At 49.8% G+C, this 25,870-nt stretch overlaps 1 protein-coding gene across 1 annotated transcript in view; it reads right to left on the reverse strand.

Annotated features, from left to right (window-relative positions):
• Positions 1-25,870, reverse strand: part of PPIL4 (peptidylprolyl isomerase like 4) — a 280,677-nt gene that overhangs the window by 126,721 nt on the left and 128,086 nt on the right. Inside the window, exon 8 of the mRNA XM_086927292.1 lies at positions 9,059-9,183. Coding sequence (XP_086783418.1) covers positions 9,059-9,183 — 125 coding nt within the window. The remainder of the gene's footprint in view (positions 1-9,058; positions 9,184-25,870) is intronic.

Here is a 25,870-nt window from a genome sequence, read left to right on the forward strand (position 1 = left end):
AATGTCTTCCTGTTCTTCATCGGCTCCGATGGGCTCGATGCCTTCTTCCTCTTCTGATTGAGGTCCGAAGAGGTCCGGAATGGAACCTGCATGTTGTCTCTGCATGTCGCGTCATCGGGTCCGACAATCACAAAGTCTTTTTGGAACGGAAAGCTCAGCACACTTCGCAGTGGTCTTCTTTGTGGTCTAGGAAAAGCACAAATTGCACTCCTCGTGTGAGTCAGTGCGCTTGTATTTCGCGTGGCACCTAGGACAGAACTTAGAGGGAGTTTGTTCCATCGACTGCGAGTCGAACAAGAGGCTAGGCCCGATGGCCTACCACAAGCTCTCACATCGAAATTTTGGTTAGGAATAACAATCTGCAATAAAAGGGGAACACAAACAGAAACAATACGGTCGAGTGTGGATGTGAGACGCGCCGAGAATGATAGACGTTGAACCGGAGCGCAGTGAGGTACATTCGAGCCTGATGACGGATAAAAACAATCTGAAGATGGAGCAGATGACCATGCACACTATCACTTAAGGGAGGAGCACCCTACCTCATGACTAGGGAAAAATTCTTCCAGAAAAACAAAGTAAAAACATTCAGACCAAACACTAGATGGCGATCTTATGCAAAGCATGTAATTTACAGCTCATATGCCTCGAACGATCCTTTTTGCTTTTGCATAGCATATTTGAATACATTTAACTATCCACCGAGCAATACCAGATTTGGAAATGATATTGCCCGTTTGTGGTGGAGCAAAAGCTACAGAGAGTTATTTAGTTTTACAAAATGGTTTTGTCCTTTCTATGTAATACAATAATGCTTGTTTAACATCTAACCTGTGTAGAGCTGCCACTGAATCTGGTTGAGGAAAGAACACAGGCAACTCACCAGATTGATTGATGTGAAAGGCAGATACCACTTTGGGTAGGAATTTGGGGTTAGTACAAAGAACCACTTTTTTTTGGTAGACTTAACAAAATGGTTCCTCTATGGTTGGTGCCTGAAGCTGACCCACTCTCCTCAGCGATGTAATAGCGATGAGGAAAGCCACTTTCAAAGTGAAAAATTGCAGTTCACATTTATGCAATGGCTCGAAGGGTGGACCCATTAATCTGGTATGGACAATGTTAAGATTCCATGCTGAAGCAGATGGAAGTCTTGGTGGTATAACTCCTTTGAATCCTTCCATAAAAGCCTTGATAGCAGGTACTCTGAAAAGAGACAGATGCTATCTATTTTGAAGGTATGCAGCTATTGCAGCGAGATGTAAGTGTATGGATGTGTAAGCTAATCCCGACTGCTGTAAGTGTAGTAAATAACAGATAATATTTTGAATTGAAGCATGTAGCGGGTTGATAAGGTTGTTGTTATAATAGATAACAAACTGCTTCCATTTAACTACTTCGAAAAACCCTTGTAGTAGGTCTTCTGGCCTCTTTAATGATATTCATACAGTCTGATGGCAGGTTCAGATAGCCAAACTCTAGGATTTCAGGTGCTAGATCGCTAGGTTGAGATCTTTGGGATGTGGATGCCTTAATTCTCCATGGCTCTGCGTGAGAAGACTGGGTGTGAAACATAGTTTTTGATGAGGAACTGCTGAGAGCTCCAACAGGCTAGTGATCCAAAGCTGATGAGCCCATGTTGGAGCTACTAGGATCAGTGTGAGGGATGTTTTCCTAAGCTTCCGAATCACTAGTGGAATGAGGGGGAGAGGCGGAAAAGCATAGTCAAATATCCCTGACCAGTTCATACATAGTGCATTGCCTTTGGAAAATGGGTGTGGATACTTGGAGGAGAAGTTTGGGCATTTCGCATTTTGGTGTGTGGCGAACAGATCTGTCTGTGGAAAACCCGACATTTGAAAGAACGGGAGGAGAACTGGAGGGTGAAGTTCTAATTTCTAATTTAAAACATTTGTAGAGCGCGGCGTACACCTTGCGGTTTCTTGGCGCTGGGGGTTGAGTAACTGAGGGAGAAAGACCAGGAAAAGAATGAGATAAGTTTAGGCGGGGAAAGCCTGGCAGAAGAGGAAGGTTTTCAGATCTCTACGGAAGGAGAGGTAGTGGGATGCGGAGCGGAGATGGTCTGGAAGTGAGTTCCAGAAAGTGGGGGCCAGAAATGAGAAGTTAGACCCGCCCCACTTTTTGCGTGAGAAGCGGGGGATCTGGAGAAGAGACTTGGAGGAAGACCGGAGATCTCTTGCGGGGACATAAGGTTTGACTAGTGAGGAGATGAAGGCGGGGGCAGTGCCCTGACGGGCCTGAAAGACCATGCAACCGATCTTAAAGAGGGAGCGTTGTTTCACGGGGAGCCAATGGAGCTCCTTTAGAAGGGGAGTGGAGTGGTGGTAGCGTGGAAGACCGTATACCAACCGAGCCGCCTGGTTCTGGATGGTTTGGAGTCTGCGCAGGCTGTACGCTGGAATGCCATGATAGAGGGCGTTGGCGTAGTCCAATCGCGAAATTACCAGGGCGGCTATGATGATCTTTAGTGCCTGGGGGGAGAAGAAACGGGAGACAGAGCGGATAGTTCGGAGAGTGAGGAAACAGGAGGAAACCACAGAGCTGATTTGTGAGTGAAGAGTGAGCTGATTGTTGATTTTGACACCCAGTGTTTTGACAGTGGTAGAGGGGGATGGTGCCGGGCCAAGAGCGGGGGGCCAGAAAAGAGAGTTCCAGGGGCTGGATGAACCACCAGTGAGAACCAGCTCGGTTTTGTCCGGGTTCAGTTTAAGATGGTTGTGGTTCATCCAGTCCCTGATAAATGTCATAGTTGACTGGAAATTAGAGACCGAGAGAGAAGAAGGGGATAGATCAAAGATGAGCTGGAGGTCATCCGCGTAATTGTAGACGGTGACCTCCAGCTGCTGGAGTGCAAAGATAAGAGGGAAGATATAAAGATTGAAAAGTAAAGGAGAGAGAGAAGAGCCCTGGGGGACCCCGCAGGTGACAGGGAGAGGGGTGGAAGTGAAATCGCCTAGTCGAACCGCCTGGGTGCGGTCCCTCAGAAAGGAGGAGAGCCAGATCAGAGCTGATCCCCCGATGCCGGCCGCCTTGACACGGGAAAGTAAGATGGTATGGTCCACCGTGTCAAAGGCGGCGGAGAGATCAAGGAGGACCAGTGCCTGGTGGTGGTTGTCATCCATACCCTTCCTGAGGTTGTCTAGGACTGAGACTACGACCGATTCGGTCGAGTGCCTAGGGCGGAATCCTGCCTGGCGGGAGGCCAACCCCCCATTCGCCTCGACGTGAGCGCTCAGTACCGCGGTGACATGGCGTTCCATCACCTTGCCCAGGAAGGGCAACAGGGAGATGGGGCGAAAGTTGGCCGAGATGGAGGGGTCCGCGCCAGGTTTCTTCAGAAGGGGCACTATGGTGGCCGCTTTTAGTGCAGGGGTCACAACACCCTGTGCCAAGGAACTGTTAAGGAAAGCAATAGGGGGATCCGGGCAGCTAGAGTAGATTTGCTGCAAAATGCGTGCGGGGCAGACGTCCGCCGGAGACCCCGACTTCACTTTGGGAAGTATCGCCAGAAACGATTCCTGAGTGAGAGGAGGGATGAAAGTGAGAGGACTTTGGACGGTAGGAGGGGAGGGATCGACAAAAGCAGGCGAGGGAAGTGGGATATTAGTCTTGATAGTTGTAATTTTGTCCAGGAAGTACTTATTAAGTTGGTCACAAAGAAGCTGGGAAGGAGGGACCTGGGGCGAAGTACGATCTGAGAATGCCAGGTCATTCACAATGCCAAAGATTACCCTGGGTTTGTTGTCAGCAGACGTGATTTTGGTAGAGAAGTAATTGGTTTTTGCGACCAAGATTGCTGATTTATATTCAGCCAGTGACAAGAGGAAGAGGGTTTTTGATGAGGGGCTGTAATCTTTCCTCCACTGCCTCTCCGCCCGTCGGGCGCTCAGTTTAAGATCTTCTAGGTGGTCGTTAAACCATCTATTGGAGTCCTTGAGACGACGGATGGAAATGCGGCGTAGGGGAGCCACTGAGTCGCAACCTCCCGCCAGCCAGGTGTTAATGGCCTTGGCTTGAGAAGCCGATGGTAGGCCGGCAAGGGTGGGGATGGAGTTGCGGAGCAGGGAGGTCAGGGAGGGGAGATCCAGCCTGTTCCAATTCCGCGCCCAGGTGTTTTTAGCGTGCGGGGTTTTGGATAGTGGGTTATGGGGAATGGAGAAAGAGATGAGGGCATGGTCGGACCAAGGGCATGGAGAGACCGCCAACGAGGCCACTGGAAGTGAATCTGTTGTATCTGCCTGCTGAGAAGACCTGCGATCTGATTTACTCCTGGGAGGTGTTCTGCTAGGAGGTAAATATTGTGATGTATGGCCCACTTCCAAATGGTTTGTTCAAGGCTTGAGAGCTGGAGATAGTGTCCCCCCCTCCCCGTTTCTGTATGTACTAAATGGCTGTCATGTTGTTGGTGCATTTCAGGACAGCTTTGCTTGTAAGGTGAGTCTGGAAGGCTTTGAGCGCTAGAAATACTGCTAGGAGCCCCAGATGATTTATGTGAAGTTGCTTTTGCTTCTGACTCCACAAACCTCGAATTGTGTGGGTTTTGAGATGAGCTCCCAGACGATAGAGCGATGCAGTTGCTGTTATCATTGTCAGTAGACCTGGATCGATGAAGGGCCGCTCTTTAGATAGGTTTTGTGGATTCCACCACTGCGGAGAGCGATGGGTGCGGCCATCTACCAACACTAGATCTGACAATTGACCCTGAGACTGATTCCACTGACGTGCTAAACATTCCTGATAGGGACGCATTTGTAATCTTGCATAGGGAATTATCATGATGCAAGACGCCTTTATTCCCAGTATCTGCATTAATACCCAAACTGGTAATGACTGGTTGGGCTGAAACTGAAACTAGAGCCTGAATATTGTGGATCCTGGCAGCATTGGGGCAGGATAGAGATTTTGAGTATTGAGAGTGGCTCCCAAGTATGTTTGTGTGTTGGTGGGTTGGAGATGGGACTTTAACATGTTTACTATAAACCCCAGATCATGCAGTAATTGCACTGTTATCTGAGTGTGCTAGAGACACTTTGTATGAGAACTGGCTTTGATGAGCCAATCGTACAAGTATGGGAAGACGTGATTATGTTGTCTTCGCAGGAGAGCAGGGACTACTGCCAGGCATTTGGTGAATACTCTGGGAGCAGTGGTGACTCCAAATGGAAGCACTTTGAACAGGTAATGTTGTTCTGCTACCAGAAACCTGAGATAATTGCGATGGCCGGGATGTATTGGAATATGGAAGTATGCATCCTTTAAGTCTAGAGTAGACAAAAAGTTGCCTTGCTGTTGGAGTGGGAGCACTTGTTGAAGTGTCACCATGTGAAAAGTGACCTGAGTGAATATAAGGAGTTAGTTCTCTGAGGTCCAGTATAGGCCTGAGAGAGCCGTCCTTTTTGGTTATGAGAAAATATAGGGAGTACACGCCGGACCCTTGATATTGTAATGGTACGGGCTCTATAGCTCATTTTTGTACAAGAGAGTGAACCTCCTGTTTGAGGAGGTGAAGATGCTCTGGTGACATTTTGTGTGAACGTGGAGGAATGTTTGGGGGATTGTTTGTAAACTCCAGGCAATTACCAGATTAGATCATTCCTAGAACCTATCTGTTTGAAGTTATTGTATGCCAGACGGGGAGGAATTGAGAGGGATGTCCCCCGACAGGTGTGGAATGATCGGGGGAAGAGGAGGCAAGTCACTGTTTGTTTGTTGCAGGGGAAGTGAGTGGTGTGGAACCTTTACCTCTTCCCTTGCCATTATGCTCTTTGTCGAAGGGTAGATTTAAAATAGAAGCCTGGACTTCAGGCTTAAAGCCTGAAATTCAGCGCCAGGTGAGTCTCGTTAGCAAAACACTGGTGTTAACTGCACAAGCGGCAGTGTCAGCTGCATCTGAAGCACACCTAATGGAGGTGTTCGAAATGAGTTTCCCTTCCTGAACTAGGTCATGTGCCTTAGCATTATGATTTTCCAGTAAAAATTTGAGCAACTGCTCCAATTCGCCATAATTCGCTTTATCATAGCTGACTTAAAGTGCCAGAGTATTGGCAAAACGCCAGTGATTGGCTGCCTGTGCAGCTACTCTCTTCCCAGAGGCATCTATCAGTTTAGGTTCCCTGTCTGGAGGAGGGGCATCTCCTGTCGTTTGTGAGTTTGCCCGTTTAAGGGCGTTAGAAACTAGTAGGGAGTCTAATGGTTATTGACCTTTCATATTAACTGGATCTGTAGGTGCTGGTTTATATTTTTTGTCCACCCTTGGTGTAAGGGTTCTTGCACGCACAGGATCTTTAAAAATTCTGTCTGCGTGTTTAAGCATATCCTTAAGCATGGGCAGTGTATGAGAGGATCTTTGTGAAGAGCTTCACAACAGAAACAGAAAATCCCACTCAAGATACTCTTTGTGAAGCTGAACTCCATGATATTCAGCAGCCCTATAAATCAATTCCATATATCCTACATTATCATCAAGTGGAGAGGGTTTTGAAGGGTATAAGTCTGGGTCATTGTCTGTATTTGGGTCTGTATTATAATCGTCCCTTGTATCAGGACTATTGTCATCTGCTCTAGCCACATCCCCATCATCCTGGTTGTCAGGTGAGTGTGATGAATTTGTGGGTGTTATAATCAAATTTGGGTTAGGTGGGGAAGAAGGGGAAGGGTTAGTGCCAACACTTTTCCTTTTAAGAGGAATGTGGTTTGTGTCCTCTGTTTCTCGCTTGCGTTTAACTTGCAATTTTGCATGAATATCACCAGTTTTGGGATTAATGACCAATTATTTTTGTTTTGGGTACGGGTTAGAAGGTCGAAACAATGCTCCTTGGATGGAGTGGGAGCGTTTTTTTGGTACCAATATTTTTAGAGCCGGTGTTTCCACGCCAAAGTGTTCGGACGGGACTAATCTGGGGCTGTTTCAAGTTTATTTTATTGAAGTGCACAGTTAGATAAAACCTTTGCACTAAAATATAAATGATTAAAACACATAAAAGAAGAATATTTTAAAAGAGAAAAGTCATTAAACAAAGTTTCAGTATACAAGTGCAAACAAGAGCGATTGTGCAAAATTGGATCAATTTAAAGTGCCTAGTGTGCAAGGTTTGTCCATGTGAAGATAAAACTGCATCTGCCAAGATCTCATTCAAGTTTTTGGTGAAGGACAATACTGTCCAGATTTTATACAGACAAGTTTGTGTGGTCTCATGCATTTGCCACTGACATTTTGTGAGCCCCTTATTGTCACCGGATAGTAGCTGGAACGGCGTAGGCTAATGCTAGAGGCCTATTCTGGGGCTGTATCCGACCCGTGCTTATCGTCGCCGTCGGCTCAGACGTTTGACTTTAACCCAGACCAGCTCAACCAGAGAGCTATGGTTGACGCTTTCTGCTTTCAGGCTCTATTTTTCACTTTATTCTTTAAAAATTAATGACTCTGGTTCTAATGATAGGATTTTTGTTGGTTTGGTCTTGTTTTATTTATTTATTTAATTATTTTGTTTTTCTAACCGGGTGTGGCATCTCTTTGAGTGGTGTTTTTACTGTTTGAAGTGTTGCACAAATACTTCACACATTGCCTCTAGGTTAAGCCAGACCGCTCTGTGCCAAGCTACCAGGGGGTTGGAGCACAGGTTAATTTGGGGTTTGCTTGTGCCTTATACTGACAAGGACTCCGGTTACTGCATAACCAGAGCTCATACACAGTTAATAAATAACCCAGTCCTTATATATGTGGACTTGAGAATCAGCATACTGCAGATATTTTGCATTTGCAGCAGGGAAATAAAGCCTTGAGGAGTGATCAGAAATTGCAGACCTGCAGGGATTACTGGTGGAAGCATAGCAGAAGATAATATCTGCTATGAAGAATGACTAGATGACAATGGATAAAGTGTGTTCATCATAAGGGTGACTTCTCGTGTGGGCAAGCAGTCTCATTACTATTCTAATTCAGCCTGGTCTTCGAATGTTTGAGCAATGAGGAAATAAGATTAAGAAGCCTATGGCTTGAGTCAGAGTGATGCTTAATGTCAAGATATGTAGATATTTTTTTAGACATCAACAACTTGGATTTTTCAACATTAAAAGGGGCAATCCTCAACAACGAACACATATAATGTGACTAATCCTGGTGTGATTCCTTTTAGGATTTGCCTATGTGAAAGCAGTCCAAGATATTTGCACTAGCAGAGGTATAGTGAAGACTCTATTCTCATTCTCCCGTCCTCTGAAAAGAAGAATTGAAATGTTTTCTGTTCTCTTGGCTACAGAGACAGACTTCCTTTCTGTAATTCAGAATTTCCCTAGAAAAGGTAAGGTAGTGCTTGCACTTCTCACGATGGTAGAACATCAGGCAGGCACCGACCGGATACACATTTTGAGGGGGATCAGAAAGAGTTTTCGCTTTCCCCCACAGCAAAAAAAAAAAGATTTCCTTTGGAGATTGTTGGTGTTTTTGTTGCTTTTTATACATTTTGACAAAGATTTTAAACTGGCCCAACTGTCACTGGTGGGCCAAGATGGTTTAAAGAAAGGAATGTGACCTCCTTTGTTCTTTTATTTTTCCTTAAAAATGGTTTGCAAAATATTATCTTTTCTGGTCCTTATTTCAATTGACGCAAATTTTTCCTTAATCTTTGGTTTGTTATTCTTTTTTTTAAGAGAAATAAATTAAATCTGTCAATATGCCCTATAGATTGGTTACTAAATTTCAATAACTTTTTCAAACTTGGGCTATCAAATTTACACATTAAAAGTAATCTGGGATCCTACAAGTGGATGGGACTGTTCAGGTCTTATTGCTATTATTGAAAAATCCCTGTAAGACAAATGCTATCTCCACCATACTGTTTTGGATGTCAAACCAAAGATGGAAATAAACAATGATGGTGCCATGTTGCAAAAATATTTATTGGTCCTCATAGGTTTAACTTTTTCATTGGCCTTACAACGTATAAATGGGTCATAAAATTCACTGAAATTCATAATAAAACTATGGCAGTGAAATGATTACTACAAAGCGCTTCAAAATACAGTACCAAATACTAACCTTTTTATGGTGCCAAATCGAGAGAAGATTATCTCGAGGTCCTCATCTGTTGTTACTGGATTCAGTTTACAGACAAATAGAACGTTTTCTGGTGGCTTAACATCTGCATCAGGTAAATCACCAACCTAAAAGAAAAAGTGACAGAGGAAAATGTTCTTATTTGAGATAGTTAAAACAAATTTCAATAGTCTGTGTAAAGATGTACATTGAAATTCCCAGATAGAAGGTTCATGTATTGCACAGTAGTTTGCACAGTCTTAAGGCAAATACAAATATCAAGGCCCAAAAGTATTGTGATTTTTTTTTTTTGTTAAATCTGTTTTTATTGTTTTGCAGAGTTTACTACCTGTAGACAGGCAACAGTCATCAAATTACATTGACCATACCATAGAGTATTAGGTATTAACGGATGAGCATGACCGTGGGCCAGGAGAACCCCCCCACCCCTCCAAAATACAGCAGTGTCAGTGATGACTTAACGTCAGTTTGAACCGCGATGCACTAAACAGCTTCTTGCTTTGGAAATGTAGGTCCAGTGGTATGGTGTACAGAGTCTACGCAAAGTCTTCAGAATACATGCATTTACAGATGTTAGAAAGAGAACATTAAAAGGGGGGGGCAAAACTCAAGAAACCCCCAAGAACAGCAGCATAGTCCAACATTTAAGTGTGTATCCCGCATTGTTTCCCCACCGCCCCCGACTCCCCCCCTCATCCCCCGGCATCCCACAGGCGAACACCACCCCTCAGAGAGCCCAGCACTAGTCATACTGAGCGTCCGATAGTACACAGGCATCTAAGTGGCGAACAACTGATCCCTGGAGGTCTATTCAGCCATCCCCAGGAGATCGCCTCCCCCATGTACAGGGAGTCCCTTTGCGGTGTCCTCCCCGATCTGCGTCAATGACTGTAGGAGACCCTCCCACTGTGTAAAAAAATAGGCGTCTTCCGGAGACCCAGTGTTTCCTCCGTCAGGAGAGCTATTCCCTTCTCCTTGGACCACACCTGGAGCAAATACCTCCACGACTGTATGTGCAGTGGGTCTGGTGCCTTCCAACGTTTAGTGAGTAGTCGTTTAGCCACCAACAGCACCAGGTCGAGGAAGCGGGAGCTAGCTTTCATGGACGCCATTCTGGGAAAGAGGTGCAGTAGGTAAACAGACCATTCAAATGGAATGGTACGGCCCATGCACGTATGCAGTGCATCGTGAATTGCCTCCCAGTAGGGGTGTAGCTTGTGGCAGCTCCACAGCATGTGTACTAGCCCCGCTCCCAACTCTGCGCAGCGAGGGCAGACCATATCTGTGCGGTGAAAGTATCTGTTGATCATATCGGTGTAAGGTATGCCCAGTGAAGTATAAGCAGCTGTATTTGGCGGAACCGCATGTTTCTGGGTATGGGCGTTGGACTTTGCAGCATTTTGCCCCATTCCTGATCTTCTACTGGCCGTGCTAGGTCTGTTTCCCATTTGCGGCGGAGGGGTTCCAGGCTGATCGCTGCATGTGTGCGTAGGAATGCCGCAAACCACAGAATCAAGTGCATACCTCGCCCCATAACAGAGATACTGTATGGTCAGGTGTTGGCTCGGTTCCTCCTTCATGTCTCCCTAGCTAGCGGTCAGTGTCGCAATCAGAGAACGTTGTCTGAGGAATGGCCCAGGTGGTAGCCCCGCCAACCAGGGATTCATACGACATGAGGTTGCCATCCCGATAGAGGTCTTCCAGGGTCTGTATGCCCGCTTCGTGCCACTCCACAAGCTCATAAGATGTGAGCGCCCCCAGCCCGCTGGGGGATCCCTCCAGTGGAATGGCCGGAGCATAGGGGACCAGAGTTCTGGTAAGGTATAGACTGCGGAGGTAGCATTTATGGGCCACCACCATAAGGAGTGGTGTCAGCGTTGGTGTTTTCGTGGCAGGGTGAAAGAGTTTGGTAATGTCAGCTAGAGAGAGGGGAGGGGCTGTGGTCGCGCTGTCATCGCCGCCTCTGTCTGCTAGCCAGCAGGCTATCCATTGTAGTTGCGCTGCCAGATAATAATTTTCAAAGTATGGCGCAGCCAGGCCTCCCTGGTCGGTGGGCAAGTACAACTTGGGCAACTCTACCCTGTGAAGCGCACTACCCCAAAGGAAATCCCGGAGCGACTGAGTGAGTGCGGTGAAAAAGGCCGCCGGGACATATACTGGTAGGTTGGCAAAGTAGTACAGGAGGCGGGGAAGAATCACCATCTTAGATAAGGCCACCCTGCCAGTGACTGTTAGTGCGAGCCTGTTCGAGAATTGTATTTGGGGCTTAATTGCTGTTACAGCCCTGCCAAGGTTGCCCTCAATGAGGTCCGCCGGTTGGCGATATTTCTTAACTCCTAAGTATCAGAAAGTGTCCGCTTCCCACCGCACACTCACGCCATCCAGGATGTAGCCTGGGTCCTGGATGTCTCCATCGAACACATAGAGGCTGGACTTGTTGGCGTTCACCCTAAGGCCCGAGAGAGCGGCGAAGTTGAGCAATATGTGCTCTAGCTTCGCTGGGATGTTACTCACATCTCTTACGAAGACCAAGAGTTTGTCCGCATACACTGACACCTAATGCTTTGCATCCCCTAAGGGGATACCATCTCTGAGTGTCGTACGGAGTGCCGCAGCTAGGGGCTCAATTGCCAAAGCAAACAGAAGGGGCGAGAGCGGGCACCCCTGCCTGTTTCCCCTGCAAATTGTATTGCGCCAGAAATGTAGGGCCCAGTTTTCACCCTCACTGTGGGGTTCTTGTACAAGAGTGCGACCATCTGGAGAAACCCCGGGCCAAACTCGTAGCGCATCAGCACTGCAGCGAGATAGCCCCATTCCAGACAATCAAAGGCTTTTTCGAGTTACAGCACAAGGCAGCCCGCCCTAGGCCACCCTTGCACGCTATCCAATGCCACCCTGAAGAATGCCGCAAGTTCAGTGAGGTACAGCGCTTAGGTACAAAGCCATTCTGATCGCTGTGTACTATCTCAGGTACTACCGGCGCCAGGCTTTCCGCCAACACCTTGGCGAATATGTTATAATCTGCGTTAAGCATGGCCAGGGGTCGGTATGATCCCAGATTCACCAGGTAGGCCTCACACATTGAAGGGGGCAGTGTCTGCTCCTCAAGAGCTGTGGAGTAAAGGGTGTGCAATTGCGACACCAGGGACTCCCGGTAGGCTTTATATTATTCAGCGGGGAGGCCGTCCGGCCCCGGTGCCTTCCCAGAGGCCATGGAGCCGATCGCATCCCCGATTTCCACCAAAGTGAGGGGACCATCTAACGACTCCTGGTGGGCTGCGGAAACAGTGGGCAGGCGGAAGGTCTCCAGGAATTTGTCCAGCTCGGGCCCAAAGCAGCGCCCCACGGATCGGTACAATTGAGCTTAACGATCGGACATCACCTTGTGTACCTCACGCTGCGTATATACCAGTGGCCCCTCAGCCGTGCGTATAGCTCCAATGGGGGCGTGGGTGCTCTCCTGTTTGAGCAGCCAAGTCAACAAGGGGCCCGCCCTGTCGGCTTTGGCAAGGGTGCAGGCCGTGTGGGCTGTATAATTATGGCATTGCAGGCGTTCCATGAGGTCCGCATGTTGCGCCCTAAGGCGCTCCAGATGGACTGAGTGGTGACATCCTCCCTCGCCTTCCCGTTCATATTTGAGTAGTTCCAATTTGAGGCGAGTAAGTGACAACGCCAGATGTTTACGTATGTTCCACGTTGCACCAAGGCAGTGGCCCCTGATAGCCGTTTTATGGGCATCCCACTCCACCAATGCGTTACTCGCCATCTTGTCGTTCAGTTCGAAATACTCCACGATAGCAGTCCCCAGGGAGGCATGGAATTACGGATCTTCCAGTACAGCCGGTTGGAGACGCCAGCTGGGGACAGGGGGGGGCGACCAAGGTCACAGTTTAAACACAGCCTCAGGGGATTGTGGTCAGAATGTGTCCGCCCCAAATATTAAGCGTTCTTAATCAACGTGGAAGCACAATTACCTGGCCCTCCGGCCTGACTCAAAGCCTGTTGGTCCCAAATGGCAACACGGGTGCTCCCACGGAAGACAACACCGGGGGATGGCTACAACACTACACCGCTAGAGCGCGTACCCCCAGGCACCCCACTGACCTAGTTCACAGGAAACCCATATGACGTAGCTGGAGCTAGACAAGGTGCGCAACTGCTGGAGAGCCAACTATATGGCACCACATACTCGGCACACGCGCAGGGCACACTAATCTGGGTGCGGGCGGGTACCCCGTTCATTTTTACCGATACAGTGATAGACCCTGCAGGCAGATACACTCTGGCTCGTGGCACGCTTAACGGTCATCAAATACTGTTGGGATCCATTTACACTCCAAACACTGACCAACCATCATACCTAGCGCAACTGTCCACGTCGTTAGCCCCCTATGCTAGGCTCCCCTGGCTGTTGGGCGGAGATTTTAATTTGGTACTGGACATAACCACAACTGCTATTTCGAACGCGCAGGCCCTTACAGACTGGTTATTGCACTGGGCGTTGCTGGATATGTGGCGTAGTCTATATCCTGATGACGTATCTATTCTTATTACTCCGCAGTACACAACCTTCATGTGCGATTAGAGAGGGTGGTGGGCTCCCACCACCCTATCTAATCGCACGTTTGGGAGCCCACCACCCTCTCTAATCGCACGTGAAGGTTGTGTACTGCGGAGTAATAAGAATAAATAAGTCATCAGGATATAGGCTACGCCACACATCCAGCAACGCCCAGTGCAATAACCAGTCTGTAAGGGCCTGCGCGTTCGAAATAGCAGTTGTGGTTATGTCCAGTACCGAATTAAAATCTCCGCCCAACAGCCAGGGGAGCCCAGCATAGGGGGCTAACGACGTGAACAGTTGCGCTACGTACAATGGTTGGTCAGTGTTCGGAGTGTAAATGGACCCCAACAGTATTTGATGACCGTTAAGCGTGCCACTAGCCAGAGTGTACCTGCCTGCAGGGTCTATCACTGTATCGGTACAAATGAACGGGGTACCCGCCCGCACCTAGATCAGTGTGCCCCGCTCGTGTGCAGAGTATGTGGTGCAATATAGTTGGCCTCTCCAGCGGTTGCGCACCTTGTCTAGCTCCAGCTGCGTCATATGGGTTTCCTGTGAACTAGGTCAGTGGGGTGCCTGTGGGGGTACGCGCTCTAGCGGTGTAGTGTTGTAGCCATCCCCCGGTGTTATGTGTCATCCGTGGGAGTACCAGTGTTGCCATTTGGGACCAACAGGCTTTGAGTCAGGCCGGAGGGCCAGGTAATTGTGCCTCCCCGGACGTTCACCCCCTCCCCCAGTCTCCCTGGGGCGGCGTATGAAACCTAACTGGCGACAGGCGGACCACCGCTGCTCCGCCACCGCGAAGACCAGGCAATGCCGCTAGTGCAGTAGGCAAACACCTACACCGAACCAGAGCTAAGACACAGAGTGAACAGACAATGATTTACTTGCGTAAACTGTCCATGCGGACGACTATCTTGATAGTCAGTTGAGATAATGTCATCGGCAGTTTGCGGAGTCACCACTGGTAATCTGAGATCTTCTGAAACAATCGTGGATGGTGAAGAGGAGCCGCTGGGTACCAGGGCAGTGTGCACGTGGGAGTCTAGTCGATCTTGGGGAGCCGAGGGTGGTGACCGCTTCTAGGGCTTCCATTCTCTCCCTTCGCATGTTTTCCGGGCTCGGGCATTTGTCCCCGGTTGGGTGGTCTTCGAGTTCTCCTGCCTGCCAAGGCGTCTGAGTTCGACCCGAACCGACCACAGACCAGACTCTTCGAACCAGTCCCACAGCTCTTCTGGGGAGTCAAAGAAGTGGGTCCTCTCCTTAGCTACAAAGACGCAGGCGGGCTGGAAACAGCAATTAGTAAGGTAGCTCTAAGGCGGGGAGTTGTCGTTTCACGCTGTGTAGATGCTCCTACGCCTCTGCACCCGAGCTGTATTGTCGGGAAATAGCATAACTGGGTTGCCGCCCACTCTAAGATCCTCCAGCTTTCGTGTTTCACGTAGGACCACATCACTGTCTCTATAGTTGAGCAGCTTAAAGATGAATGGCCGTGGTCTGGCTCCCGGTTGGGGTTTCTGCGCCGGGATGCGGTGGGCTCTCTCGACCACAAACTGCTGTGACAGTATTCCCTGAGGCAGGAGATTGCATAGTCAACGTACCGTAAATAGCTCCAGGTGTCTACCTTCTTCACCTTCTGGCAGGCCCACCACACGAACGTTGTGGCAGCGGGAGCGGCCGTCAGCATCATCCGCTCTGTCCTCCAGTTCGTGAACACCATTAGATCTTACAGCGCAGCAGCATGGCTTTGCGTTGTAGGCTGGAGCTCCTAAATTGTTTGGCCTTGCGCGATGACTTTTTCGGCCAGCTTACAATGATCAGCATGTAGAAGGGTGAAATCAGAGGTGACCCTGTCTATCCTGGTTTCCAGGGAGGTTCTGGTGCATTCCAGCGCGTCACCTATTCTTTCCACTGCTGCAAGGACAGAGTCCATTTTGGCTGCTAGGGCCGTGGACGTGGGATCCGTCGCCCCTCCAGTGCTCAGATTCAGGGAATCCAGAGCGTTCCAGCGCAATGGCTCCTGCTGCATCTTGGTTCTCAATCGGCCCATCACAAGCTGCTGCGTCGTGCGCATTCGCAGGTCGTCACCAGCCAAGTCGGTATTCCAGCAAGGGGGTCACTGACGGGGGAGGCCGCTCCCGCGGCAGTTGCATGTGGATATGGTCCGGTTGGGCAAAGCGCAGTGAATGCACCCTACTGTGCGCGGCTAGGGCTCAGATGTTGACTCATGGGTGCCGCGGATGAACTCAGACTAAGTTGGTCAGGGATGACGTGGCGGCGGATCGCGGCGATTGTTAAGCCGGGTTGTGGAGTCGTCAGGCCGCGCAGTTATATGCTGGTTCAAATGGTGTGCCGGTCTCCGGGGTGGCTGTCTGCGCGGGCAGTTGCCTCTGTAGCAACTGAGCCTCAGACGGTCAAACCGCGGGATTTTGATATCGTTTGCGCTCGCCTAGGACGGCTTCCGACCATTTCAAGGGTACACCGCGGAGACCGCCACTGCGCCAGCAGCGATCTCTGGTCAGCGTCTTCCTATTAGTGATGCACACGTCGGGCTCCCGCCCTTGTCACTCCACGCTGTTGATTGCTTCTAGGACGTGGCGTCGGGGTGCCACACGTCCAGACACCAGTCGGTACGGGTGTGACCACTGTGGGTGATAGGTGCCGGATCACCGCAGGGCGGTCCCGGCAGATGCCCCCCATGCAACGCTCCGTGCACGTGGCTCCCTGCTGCTCCCACCAAGGACAGCTACCGTTGGCGCTACAAACTAGTGCGGGTGGCCTAATCCTGCTCCGGCCTCTACAGGATCTCTGTCGATTGCGCCCAACCTCCACAGTCCCATCACCTCAGGGCCGCACGTTCTCCACAGGAGCAACAGCATGCGAGGGGCTCTCTTGACTAGCCAGGAACAATACCTTTAAGACTCCGGAAGGTGACTTATGCGCAGTATTTCATTGACCTTCAGCGCCAAGTCTCGCCACAATTTATGCAGGTTCTTACAGTCTCTTCTATAATTATCTGCTAAGGAGCACTGTCATTCTGTGCGCTGTGTGGGAGTAAAATTGTAGTCCTTGTTGTGTTGGTGTATAATTGTAATAAAGAACTCGTTTAGCTTCACCGCTTCAGCTGGAGTTCTTAACAGTCCTACTTCTATTTTTGGGAAATGTCCCAGTTTTTAGCTGTATAATTCCGGTCACCCTACACAAAGTGAAATCCGGGAAGGCACAGACTCAGCTAGCCACCACTGCCGATAGGCCCCTGGCTTCTGGGCCGTTCCGCCTCTGGAGGGACTGTGTGACCAGGCTGGGCCCCGTCGGGTGCAGCGCTACTACCACCCAGGTGCACCCGGGGCAGCACAAGTGACTGTCCCGCTCACCTCCAGCTCCACTGTCCTCACAGGAAGCACTCTGCCACTTAGGCGAAACCACAGACCACACACTGCCCCGGACTGGACTTCGGGGAGGGGAGCAGCGTGGTCCGATGCCTACCGCCCATAGCGATGACTCCACGGCACAGCCCACTTGGTTCCGCTTGGGGCCCGGATCTTCCACTGCCGCTGGTGACTGTGTACAAGCGCGGGCGGCCATCTTACGGTGTAGGGACACCGTGCGCGGGGGACAGCTAGTAGGGCGTGCGGTCGCCGCCGTCACTGCCACAGCACCAGCGGTTCAAGAGGCTCGGAGGACAGCTCTTTAGATGCAGGAGCGCATCCGCCACAAATTTCCAGCTGGCAGGTTCGTGGATGTTAGGGATTGCAGGATAAATGACCAGGACGGGGGGATTAACGGCTCGAGCTTCACGGACCCGCGTCTACCATGTCGGCTGGCTAGCCACGCCCCCCAAAAGTATTGCGAATTTATGTACAAAAAAAACCTGCAAAGACAGAGCTTCAAACTGGGCATCTGTGCTTCGAATTATTGTTTTGGCTTGATTTGATCAAGGATACATTTGTTTGTTTTTTCTGGCTGCCTCTGATATTCTTACAAAACTCCTTGAATACCACAGTTTAAAGGCATCTATACTTTTCCTGTTTCTTCAGTGCCCAACTTTCACATGCAAACAGTGTCAAGGAGAATACCATCCCTTTTACAATACAGACAGTTGTTTTTGTAGCTATCTCAGGACTCGTGCAACGTTTATGGATGGTTTGTCTTGCAAGATAGATGCTATCCACCACTAGGTATTCTCATCGACTTTACTCTAGTATCAACTCTTTGCTCCTTGATGCACAAGTTACTTACCTTCGGTAACGATATATCTGTAAGAAACAGTAGTTAGTATTAGATTCCTTAGCTTAGAATATCCCCAGGCGTCAGACTGGATCAGGAAACTTTTGCGTAGCAGTACCATTGCGCGTCAGTAGGAGTCGTCTGCGGCTTCGCGTCCGTCGTCGGCGCCAGGATGACGTTGCCGAAGTACTTAGACGCCACTCTCGCGCGCTGTTGTCAGTTCTTATACACAGCTTTTCCGTGCCAGAAACGCAGAACCATGATAAAAACCAACACTGGTGCCATGAAACTAGGGCCCTGAAGGGGATGACCTTAACCCTAGACATCGGTTCGCAGAACGGGGAGGATGGGTGGGGCGGTAAGGAATTAATACTAACTACGGTTTCTTACAGATATATCGTTACCGAAGGTAAGTAACTTGTGCATCTGAAAGAAACAGGTTAGTATTAGATTCCTTACCTTAGAATAGATACCCCAGCAATACCCGCCCGGTGGTGGGTCTGTGAACCAATAATCACACCAGAAAGTCCTGGAGGACGGAACGGCCAAAGAAGCCATCCCTCCGGTCTTAGCTGTCCAGACACTAGTGTCTTGCGAACGTGTGCAGCAAGGCCCACGTAGCTGCCTGACAGATGTCCTGCAAGGGGACTCCCCGGCCGAGGGCATTAGTAGCCGCCATGGCCCGAGTGGAATGGGCCCTCAGCCAAACAGGAGGCTCCTTCTTAGCCAAAGAGTAGCACGCCTTGATGCACAACACGACCCACCAAGAGATGGTCCGTTTGTGAACCGCCCGTCCCTTCTTAGCACCCACGTAACCAACAAAGAGTTGCTCATCCACCCGGAACTGGCGTGTGCGATCCAGATAGTATGAGAGCGCACGTTTTGGGTCCAGAGAGTGGAGCCGTTCTTCCTCTTTAGAGGGATGCTGTCTTGACAGGCTTTTTGGCTCTATTTCGGAGTGATAAAGACTTTATGCTTGCTCACACCTATAGGCTGTATTCTTCCCTTTTAAGCCCTTTCTTCCAGACCTAGAAGAGGATAGCTGCTTTATATGATGATAGATCCCTTACTCTAATCCATCTATTGCCTATTGGCTTTGCCTTTCATTATTTTGCTTATAGTAGAGGTTGAATCCTGTGGTCCTGACTTTATATTACACATTGGTATGGTTTATGTAGGTACTCTGACAGAGCTACGGGTTATTTCATCCTTCTCAGGCCTACAAGGCCCAGAACTAGAGAGACTCCATTTTGATAGAGCTGAGATGCTTCAAGGGGAAAGGTAATGTTTATAGTTAAGGCTGTTGACTGCTAGGGGAAAACCGGCCAGGACTGGTTCTTATCGGAAGAATGTGTTTGTCTCTTGGGCCCAGACGTAACAAGCAGATGGCCACTGCGGTTGCGCAGAGAGCTCTGGAGCTAGCACAGGAATTCGGTGGGAGGCAGCCCTCTGTTGGAAATTTCCATGAGGGGAGAGGAATCCATATCAGCGAAGTGCAGAAGAGGAGGAGTGTTCAGTTTGGTTCTTGAAGAGTGGAGAGTAGGATGTCTGCTGGAGCTGCAGAATACAGTGCAGTTCTATTGGTTTTCTGGAATGGAGAAAGAAGGCAGATGATTGCTGAAGCTGAAGAGAGAGCAGTAACTATCAGCTGGGACTGCCAGTTTGTCAGAGAGCATTAAAGCAGATGGAGGAGTTGAGGCTGTCAGCTGAAGTAATTGAGCCAGAGGCGTAGAGCTGTGGTGACGGAGGGAGAGACAGAGAGAGCCCTGATCCCACCAGAGACAGAGAGAAATCTTCCTTCTAATAGGTGAGGTAGTCTAAACTAGTCCACTTTACACTTACACCTTAATCTTGTCCTTATTCCCTAGGCTATTGTATGTCTAATCCTTTTCTTTCAGCGGTGTGTTAAAGTTCCTGTTAGTCATAGAGACCCCGCAGATCTGTATATGAATCCTTTTCTATTGTTATTGTAATAAAGATACCCCAGTTCTTAGTGAACTAGTGTGCATGTGTTGTTATTCCTGCATACAGTGTGTATATATTTTGTCCCCATACAGTGGAGGTAACCTTGTCTCCTAGTCAGGTATTACTGTTTGAACAGATGCTACCCCTGATCAGGTAAGTGATAACTGAATAATTAGGGAGAGAGAGGAGCCCTTGAACTGGAAGATAATTGATATACTAAGTAATTCGGCCATCCCATAATATTATTGTAGTAGCAAACCCTTAGTGAATAGTGAGAGAGACTTCCCAACATAGAGACAGAGAGCTGAAGGTATTCATAGGAAAGTGGTAGTCATTGGTAAGTGGCGTTAGTGAGAGCACTGATTGTGGTCAGTGTGTAGATCCGCCGGATTGTGGATCATGTTGTAAGTGAGTGAGCACCGGGGGGATACGGTGTTTAGGTCCGCCGGATTGTGGACCGGATAAAGAGAGAGCACTAGGGCTGCAGCCTAGTGTGTAGACACGCCGGATTGCGTGTCGAGTGAGCACTGAGGGTGAGCAGTGTGTATACCCGCAAGATTGCGGCTTGAGTGAGCACTGAGGGTAATCAGTGTGTAATGGTAGATAATCAGAACTGCCCCAGGGTAGATTAGTCTGGACCCATGTGGTCGCGAGACTATGAGGTATGAGTGTGGTGTAGGGCATGGTAGTCCTTAGTAATCAGTGAGTATTCTTAGTATCCCTATAGATTTAGTGGTGTTTCTGATGATATGAGCTTGTATATTGCGAGTTCCCCATCCTCAGGTAGGTACCCAGGTGCCTGGATAGATGGGTCCTGAGGAGGGAGGTGGTTACGTTCCGGCTGGGTTGGAGGGGCTCTCAGGAGCTGATCCCATCTGGTCTAGAACCCGGTCGTTACAGATGCGGAGGCGGAAAGAAGGAGGGCAAGTTGATGTACTGCCCGATGTGGAAGGCTGTGACTACCTTGGCAGGAAAGAGGGTCTTGTCCGCAACACAACCTTATCCTGATGGACAGAAAGGAAAGGAGGCTTGGAGGAAAGAGCCTGGAGCTCACTCACTCTCCTGGCAGAGGTGATGGCAACCAGGAAAGCAGTCTTAAGCGTAAGAAGACTGAGAGGACAGTTATGAAGCGGCTCAAAGGGAGCGCACATCAGGTAAGTAAGAACCAGGTTCAAGTCCCACTGGGCATCACTAAAGGAACAAGGGGGAACATATGAGTGATGCCCTTCAAGAACCTATTAACAATCGGGGACTTGAACAAAGAAGACTGATCAGGTAGCCTTAAGAAGGTGGAAAGGGCAGAAAGGTAGCCCTTGATAGTGCCCAGAGCAGAGCCCTGCTGGGAAAGAGAAAGAAGGAAGAGGAGAACCTCAGAAAGGGGGGCAGAAAGTGGATCCACAGCTTTTGCTGTGCACCATGCCACAAATCTGTTCCACCTGCAGGCGTATACCAACTTTGTGGAGGGACGCCTGGCTGCCAGAATCACATTACAAACTTCAGGAGGCAAGTCAAATGGCCTCAACTGTCGCCGCTCAATCTCCAAGCATGGAGGTGGAGACCGGACAGGTTCGGGTGGAGGACCGTCCCCTGCTGCTGCGACAGAAGGTCCTCCTGAAGAGGCAGACAAATCAGGGGATCGACAGACATGCTGAGTAGCTCGGGATACCAATATCTTCGTGCCCAGTCTGGAGCCACAAGGATAACTTTGGCCCGGTCGCGTCTGATCTTCTTCAGCACTCTGGGCAGAAGTGCTACAGGCCGAAAGGCGTACAACAGACCGCAGCTCCACTCGCGACGAAAAGCGTCTCCGAACGGTTGCCGCCTTGGAAATTCCAACGCGCAGAACTGATGACATTGCGCGTTCTCTTCTGTGACGAATAGATCTGACCAAGGCTCTCCCCACTGCTGAAAGAGGCCTTGCGCCACGTCCGAGTTCAGACGCCATTCGTGATCCATCATGCACCCGCGGCTGAGTTCGTCCACCCTGGCGTTCAGGGATCCTGCCAGGTGTTTAACCACCAGGGTCACGCCCTGATGTTCCATCCACTGCCAGGGGCGCAGAGCCTCCTGGCATAGGGTCCACGACCCCACCCCGCCCGGTTTGTTATAGTACCACATGGGGGTGGTGTTGTCCCTCAACACCTGCACTACACTCCCCCGGACAGAGGGGAGGAATGCCTTCAGCGCAAGCCGGATCCACCGCAGCTCCAGAAGGTTGATGTGGAGCCGGAATTCCGTCGGAGACCAGAGGCCTCGGATCTCAACCTCTCCCATGTGGCGCCCCCAGCCCTGGAGGGACGCTTCCGTCACAACTACCTGCTCCGGTTGGGGTAGGGATCTGCCGCTGACCCAATCGCGGTCCGTGAGCCACCACTGCAACTGTCTTGCAGTGCCCTCCGAGATCAAGACATGGTCAGACAAGTTGCCCTGATGCTGGGCCCACTGAAACTTCAGGTCCCACTGCAGAGCCCGCATCCGCCACCTGGCGTGATGCACCAGAAGGATGCAGGAGGCCATCAGCACCAGAAGCGGCAGCGTCAACCTGACCGAGACTCGGGATAACGGCTGAAAGATCGGAATCAGAGCCTGAATATCCTGAACCCGCTGTTCGTGAGGATAAATCCAAAACTGTGCTGAGTCTAGAACCGCTCCGATGAAGAGGAGCTTCTGAGAGGGTTCAAAGGATGGGGCCGGGTCATAGAAATAGAAATCTCCAAGCGGCGTCTAATACGGCGCCGCTTTGACACCGGACCCGAATCAAGGGTAGGACGGGGGAAGACTTCGTCCTGGGACGGCGCCGGGGGAGACACCCTGGGGGCCGGTGCCGGCGAGGTCGTGAGGTGGACCGGCGACCACCCGGATCCGGAGCCAGATCCGGCTGGGCCCTGCGACGTCTGGACCGAAATCGCCGACGGCACCAGGGCCGAAACACCCAACGGCGCTGGGGCCTTAGCACCCGGCCCTCTTGGGGACCCAGTCGGGGCTGCTTGGCCCCAAGGCGCCACGAAACCCGACGGAGGAGTGAGCGACCTCATGGCCATGAGGAAGGCCTCTATCTCCTCCGGCGTCGTATTTTGCCCAGGGACTGGCGGGTATGGAGCAGGCTGCGACGCCTGCGGCTCTGGCGGTGTCACCCAAACCCTCGGCCGCGTCGCGCGAGCGTGGGGGGCTCAGAAGAGCAATGTCGCCTCTTCGACTTCTTGTGCGTCTTACCTGAGGACTTCGAGCCTGAAGACTGATGACGACTCCCGGAACTGTGGTGACTCAGGCCCCGTGACCGGTCCCTCGACCTCCTTCCAGACCGGGATCTCGAGCGGCGCAGGGCTGACTGCCGGAGCTCGAATCGCTTGAGGGACCTCTCCCATCTAGCTTTGGACGTCAGGGCCCAGCAGTCGGAGCAGACTTGTCGTCGTGGTCGGGGCCCAGACAGTGAAGGCACCGGCGATGGGGGTCGGTTACCGACATCATTCGGCAACAATCGGCGCAGGGTTTGAACCCGGGTATTCCTAAAGGCACCGTCGGAGTCAAGAAACTTCGAAAGACGATCAAAATGGATCAAAACAGTTAGTCAAAAATTGACTATGGGTAGAACTTTTTCCGGATCGGCGCTTGCTGGTGCAGAAAAAAGAAGAACCAACGTCAGCGTGCGAGGGCGGCGTCTAAGTACTCCGGCGATGTCATCCCGGCGCCAACGACACCAACGACTGACGCGGAGCCGCAGACGACGCCTACCGACGTGCAAGGGTACTGCGACACGAAAGTTTCCGGATCCAGTCTGACGCCTGGGGATATTCTAAGGTGAGGAATCTAATACTAACCTGTTTCTTTCAGATTTTAATTTTGAGGGTTCTCAGGTCTTATTTACATATTTTCAGCTGTGCAAGTTGCATCCTCATCACTTTAACCATTGTTGGTGTCTTTTGTTAATTTTAAATCCACACTTGTAGTCTAGATGAGCTTCTTTCAATATTTTTCTGCCATACAGATTTAATAGGAAGGGTGAACCAATGCGGTATTATATAACTCCTTTGCCAATGCAAAAAAACTGTCACTGTACTGGGTATGAAGGAGAAAAATGTGATGTTTGGGACACTGGTGGAAAGGATGCAGGTTCCATTTGACAACGATCCTTCTAGCACAGGGATCTCCCCATAATACGTCCAGTTGTGCGTTGAATATGTGACATTTTGCAGGTCAAACAGGAGACTTTATCAAGGGTGAGGCTGATCACTTATAGATTAAAGCATAAAAGGACCCAAGTCAACTGAACTAATTAAAAACACACAAGAATAGTTTGCCACCAGCAGAGGTTTTCCCCCTTCCTCAAATATAGTAATCTTGCCTTTCTTTTGACTGACTGCAGGAATAGCTCAGACATGAGTGCAGTTTTAAACCCCAAAGCCAGTTCTTCTGGTGGCGAGCTGATACTGTGACAGAATCAACTGAAAAGGAAGCAGTTGGCTTTCCAGTCCTAAATCTTACCATCACACCTAGTGTAACAGCCAATTTCCAGGGTTTTTAAGGCGGAAAAGAAGGAAGAATAGATTAGCACAGAGCCAAAGCTATCAATGTCCTATAGGCTCAACTGCACTAGCAGTACTGATGAACTATGGTAGTCCTGAGGAACATCAGTGGCCTATGGTTCTACACAATAGAGACTTGCTCTGGAGGGAAAAATCTGAATCATTCACTTTGATGCTCTTCCTATGATATCTATTGCCTTAGTGAGGGTAGAAGTAGGTATTTTGTGCGCTGGAGGCAATTTTTGTTAATTAGAACTGATTACCAGAAAGAAAATCCTTAGTCAATGAAGGCTCAAGTGTGCACCCTCCTTAACCCGAGTGGGGCTACAGACCACTCTGCGGGTAGTTGAGGATCACAAAAAGGTGGCAGCAAGAAGATTAGCCAAGCATGGCCTCTTCACCCAACCCAGCCTGGGAAAGAAGAGAATCTGCCCTTTCCCACATGTTTACATTTTCTGTCCACCCCTACAAATGGGTCCTTTGCACATCCATGTGGATATGGATTTCCCATGTGTACCTTTCTACATACGAAGGTGTGTGTTTGTAGCTTCTTTATGTGTGTAGTTTGTGTGCAACGCAGATAGTCACTCCTTCTTGCACATGGCGGCCAAGGCATGGAACAACCTTCCCCTGCACCTCAGGACCACACCTTCGCTTCAGGATTGAACTCAAGACCTGGCTGTTTGACTGATCATCCCACCAAGCAGCACCCAACTTTTCTAGCACCTTTAACCCTCATGGGTGAGCTGCCACACTTTATAAATGTTTGATTGATTGACTGGTTGTCAGTGCCACACTGGAATCCATTTTGTAGTGATATGAAAGGCGAGGGTTGGAGAAAACGGAGATGGCATATGTGAATTGCAAAATTACTCCAAGACAATACAGGGATCCTTTGTGGTGGATCAAACTTTTGGCAGTGATGGGGGAGACAAAGGGCCTGTTTGAAGGTTAAGGAGTTTCCCCTGCCCTTTACTGGCCCACTGTTTACTGAAGGGGCTACACTCCACAGATTAGCAGGTAGTTAAGTTGGGCAGTTGCCCTTTCCTTTATACTGGTCTCGATTTTCTCCTGACATGAAACTCCCAATTCCACCCAAACTACCTCCTAGCACCGTGTAACAAATATCTTGGCTGGCCCAGTCTGAATATCAAAGGCAAAAGAGGTGGAACTGCTCAGAACCGGTCTCAGAGCTGACAGTTGGAATACGCTTCTGTCAGCAGCTTTAATATAAAGATGGGACAGTAACTCATCCCCACAGAAACAAGTTTTTTCTTTAACAGCGGTTGTGCTTCTGACACTAGTGGCCACAGAGAAACATTGTGCTCAGTATAGAGACTTCTCCAGACAAATACCTTGCAAGACTTCCAAGAGGGCTTGTGGAGATGCTGCTTAGCTGGGGAGAGCTGTTCGAAAGATCAGGAGAGGCACTGGAGGTGTCCTTGGACAGGGGAGATGCTGATCAGACAGAGATGGGCAGTAAAGAAGCCAAGGAGGGAAGTGCCAAAGATGTCC

Source organism: Lissotriton vulgaris, chromosome 6, assembly GCF_964263255.1.
Source record: "Lissotriton vulgaris chromosome 6, aLisVul1.2, whole genome shotgun sequence".
NCBI classification, from domain to species: Eukaryota; Metazoa; Chordata; class Amphibia; order Caudata; family Salamandridae; genus Lissotriton; species Lissotriton vulgaris.